The 4,511-nt window shown below is 43.6% G+C and overlaps 1 protein-coding gene across 1 annotated transcript; it reads left to right on the forward strand.

Annotated features, from left to right (window-relative positions):
- Positions 1-1,768: 1,768 nt before the first annotated feature.
- Positions 1,769-3,757, forward strand: LOC124388389 (zinc finger protein 500-like). Its single transcript, XM_046852954.1, has 2 exons — positions 1,769-2,443; positions 2,519-3,757. The coding sequence occupies exons 1-2, from the start codon at positions 2,263-2,265 to the stop codon at positions 3,352-3,354; spliced, it is 1,017 nt and encodes a 338-aa protein (XP_046708910.1). The 5' UTR covers positions 1,769-2,262; the 3' UTR covers positions 3,355-3,757.
- Positions 3,758-4,511: the final 754 nt, after the last annotated feature.

Here is a 4,511-nt window from a genome sequence, read left to right on the forward strand (position 1 = left end):
TTTTTAAAACAGGTTCAATTATTTGTGGAGCTATCTGTTTAAAGAAACTTGTAGGCAAGGGATCGAGAATGCAGGTTGATAAATTTGATGAGGAAATTAATGAAAATAAGTCATTCACATGAATAGTAGTGAAGCTTTGTAGTTGATTGTCTGCTTTAATTACGCTGCTGTCTACAGGGTTACTTGTAAAATAATTTGGATTTATATTAATTGTCTGGATTTCTTGCCTGATGTTTTTAATTTTATTATTAAAAAAGTTCATGAAATCATTACTACCTAATGATGGTGTGCATGTTAGCACAGTGCTTTTATTCCCTGTTAATTTTGCTACCTTTTGTTAATCTTCCTTTCCTGGTACTTCCTTTCCGGTCTTTGAGAGACTGTCTCCTCGTGAGACTGCACTTGGGGACACATTTAAAGTTCTTGATTTTTTTTTTTTACAACCTTCATTAATAAAACTGTCTTTTCTCTTTACCGAGTGTTTCTTGCCATAACATGGCTTTCTACAGTAGTTGTAGTAGCACTGATAGGACTATTGACTGTGTACTCACCCTTTCCTCTGCATAAGACAACTGATGGTCTAAAGCACACCTGTAAACTGAAAACCATTCCAGGTGACTGAATTATGAACTTGATGAATGGATGCAAGTTATTTACCACATAGTTTTCCTACATTTTTTTTTCATAGTTTGGATGTTTTCAGTATTAATGTTGAAAATATTACAAAATAAAGAAAAAGCACTGAAGGAAAAGACGAGTCCAAACGTTTCAATGGTACTGGTATATCTGAAAAACCGGACTTAAAAACTTTTGGGAGAGAAAACTTTTAGTATCTAGTGGAAGATCTGAGAAATTGTGGAAGTGTATGTGATGTAATATAATAGAAAAAAGAATATTGATGTACAAGTTATATTGCACCTGAATGTACATGATCAGTTTCAATCAAATAAGTTACATGTCCATGACGTGGATTGACTGGTGGGGTAGAAGGGGTTTTGCTGCTCAAAGATGTGGTGAGCTTGGTGTATGACGTCCACTGTGATATTGTGAAGAGCAAGCAGAAGAGCACTAGGAATCTTCTCAGCACCCCAGACTATTCTCTATAGTATTCTAATGTCTAGTTTGGTGGTTAGACCAAACCGAGGAAGAGTAATGGTTGTGAACTTTGGATCGGAAGGTTGTGAGTTCGATTCCCAGCCACACCAAGCTGCCACTCCTGGGACCCTGAGCAAGACCCTTAACCCCATAGCTGTAAGTTGTCTTAAAATTATTTCGAGAGATCGGTGGCAGGTTGAAAGACATTTTCTTTTTTTTTTTTCAGCAGGAATTAGAAGTTATTACAAGTTCACACTTTTTCCAAAGAGAAAGAGAGATTTCGGTGATCGGATATTGTTGCGATAGCATCGTAAATATCAGGTCAAGTCAACTTTTATTGTCATTCCAACCATATAAGGCAGGTATGAAAAGGTATGACTTATCGTTCATTAACAAATGAAACATAATTGTAATTCGTAAACAATCGCTGTGGTATAAGCAGAATAAAACACTCGGTGATTGTTGGTATAACCGTATTGCATGCGCTGGCAACTCGTTTCAGAAACAATTGCATTCGGAACGATCTGGCAACCCGCGCCGGCTTTAGAGGCAACACGGAGTCCTGTTGAACGCGACCAGAGAGAGGCCGTATCCCAAATGGCAGTCGTTAATCCTCAAGCATGCGCACTGTGGGGCACTAAAACAATTATATAGTAGTTCACTACATATTTAAAGCGGACCTTTTTAGAATACGGCCTGTGGGCTGTTGACTTTAGCCGGAGATGGTGTTTTAGCTGGAAGACAATTTAGTACGGTGATTTGGATGAAAGTTTAGAGAAATATATTACTAAAATAAAAAGAGAATTAGCACCATGGGTGTCTGGAGAAGCTAAAATAACTCCTAGATATTTTAATAATTTAGATTCGATATCAATTTAGCCAGAAAACGCTAGCTAGCTTGTTAGTTGCTAGCTCGCAACAATAGCCGGATTTAGACTCGTTTGGACCTCCAGAGAGCTTCGGTAATTTTGTAATATAAATGTGAGAAGATTTATGCTATAAAATATTAACGATTAATTGTTACCTAATAGATCACTCAGGAAAGCAAACCCGTCAGACGAGTTTCGATTCGATAAAAAAATCGCTGATCCAGTGACGTCATCGCCGGTACCGTGTGAAATCGTGAATTATTGTTATCGCCGTGTGAGTTTCGCTTTTTTTCCGGCCATGTCGAAGGTGGAGCGTCTGAACGCTCGGGTCAGCAAGCTACTGACGGCGGCGGTGCAGGAGGTGCTGGAGGCCGTGAGGGAGACGGTGTCCGAGTATCAGGAGAAAACGGCTCGGACACAGAGGGAGAACGAGAGACTGAGGCGAAGGCTGCAGGAGCTCACGTCCGCGAGGCCTTTAGGTGAGAACGAGTGACAGAAATATCCCATTGGCAAGTGATAAGTTCTGAGCGTCCTTTTATTTTACTCTTTTACAGGCGCAGAGGAAGTCGTTAGTCACAACGTAGCGAAGTGGACCGAATCGGATTCTTTGTTTAACGGGCGGGACGACGTCCCTCAGAAGGAGGCGCTACGGGACCGACACGGACCCGACTCGAGTCCTGCGGTTTCTCAGATTGCGCGTTCGTCTCAGCCAGAAGCGCCGGAGCCGAAACTCCAGGCCGCTCCGGCGCATTTCGGGGCCCAAGCCGAATTTTCGGTGTCGGATTACATCACCCAGGACGCCCCATCGCCAAAGCAGGGACCTCTGGATTTCCTACCGAGCGCGATTAAAACTGAAGACGATAGTGATCGTTATCACGATTACGCCTCCCAGACGTTCGTTTTCCAAACGGACCAGACGTCGATGACGCAGAGCGCGGCACCGTCCTGCTCCATCGCCCCGTTCGTGCTGAACGGTTCCTTACAGAGACTAATGACGGAGGACATGGAGCAGCTCGGCGCGGTTTTGGATGGCGCCGATACGAGACACGACGAGCTGCTGAATGGTTTGTCGTACCGCCGGACTGGGTGTGGTTTCCGAATGCGGCGGGCGGAGAAGCGATTCTGCTGCGGGCTCTGCGGCCGCACCTTCAGCCACGCCGGGGACTTTAAGAAGCACAAGCGCGTGCACACGGGCGAGAAGCCGTACCTGTGCACCCTGTGTGGGAAACGCTTCAGTCAATCCGGGTACCTGAAGATCCATCAGCGCTACCACACGGGAGAGAAACCGTACGCTTGCGCCACTTGCGGGAAACGCTTCAGTCACTCGAGCAATTACAGAAAACACCAGCAGACCCACATCGCTCAGAGTCTGGGGGCTAATTTAATCTAGAATCGAGGCGCTTTTATATTTGGACCTAAAACTGTACCTGATCATGACACGAGATGCACGACGTATGTTTTGTTTTTCTTTCCTTCAGATCACAACCACATCATGAAAGAAAAAGAAATGTTTCTTTGTTTTTATATAAATATATAGTGATTTAATAATAAATTTTTGTTTTCACAAACAAAAAACGGAATGTGGGTGATTTTACACGATACACCGCCGTACCCTCACAGATATTAGAACGCTCACGTTTCAGTATGGCGGCTGAGGAGATTCTTACAATAACCGGTGGGATTGCTTTCGCAAAATGTGTATGAATCGGCTGCCGATGGGAAAAAAATATGATGCTAATGCGTGTATTTTCAGTGCGGAAAAAGCTGAAATAAAGCCAGATGTTCTTTTCCTGTTCAGTCTCCAGGAAGTTACAGCTCTACCTCTGCCATGTCAATCTGTATTCTGTGACTCTCAGTTTTTTACTCCTCAACACCACGATAATCTGATGACGTTTTATTAAGGGTCGGAGCAGGTGATCAGGTAGGTAAGGCATAACCAAGCTGCCGCTGTGGGGCCCTTGAGCAAGGCCCCTAATGCGTGGACTTCAAAACATGAGATCGCTTGCACTTTAAGTGATGGCAGCTGAATGCCATTTGAATACAGGCCTAATGCAATCAATGTGTTGTAGGTTTTTATGTATTTCCAATATTTTCAATAAACATCTGGATTTCTGTTTGTTGGAAGCTCTTCATTAAAGGTGTAACAACAGTTGTTCTTTCTGTCTTTATATTTTTTAAAAACCTCCAATTTTTCTCAGGGTGTGTAGACTTTTTATATCCACTGTATTTATCAGCATCTATGAAGCTCTCAGGACAAACAGAGCAAAACCATGAGGAAGTCATTGAAGTGCTGAACGATGATCACAACATTATGAGATCTCCTCATCATGGAACTTGTTAGTGGGTGGGATGCTGTGTATTAGGCAAATCGTGACGTCTAGACGTCTGGGTCAGAGCGTCTCTAAAACTGCAGCTCTTGTGAGATGTTCCTGGTCTGCAGCGCTCTGTGTGTATCAAAAGTGCTCCAAGGAAGGAACAGTGGTGAACCGGCGCCAGGATCGTGGCTCGTCGATGCACGTGTGGATCGAAGGCTGGTCCGTGTGGTCC

This window comes from Silurus meridionalis, chromosome 7, assembly GCF_014805685.1.
Source record: "Silurus meridionalis isolate SWU-2019-XX chromosome 7, ASM1480568v1, whole genome shotgun sequence".
NCBI classification, from domain to species: Eukaryota; Metazoa; Chordata; class Actinopteri; order Siluriformes; family Siluridae; genus Silurus; species Silurus meridionalis.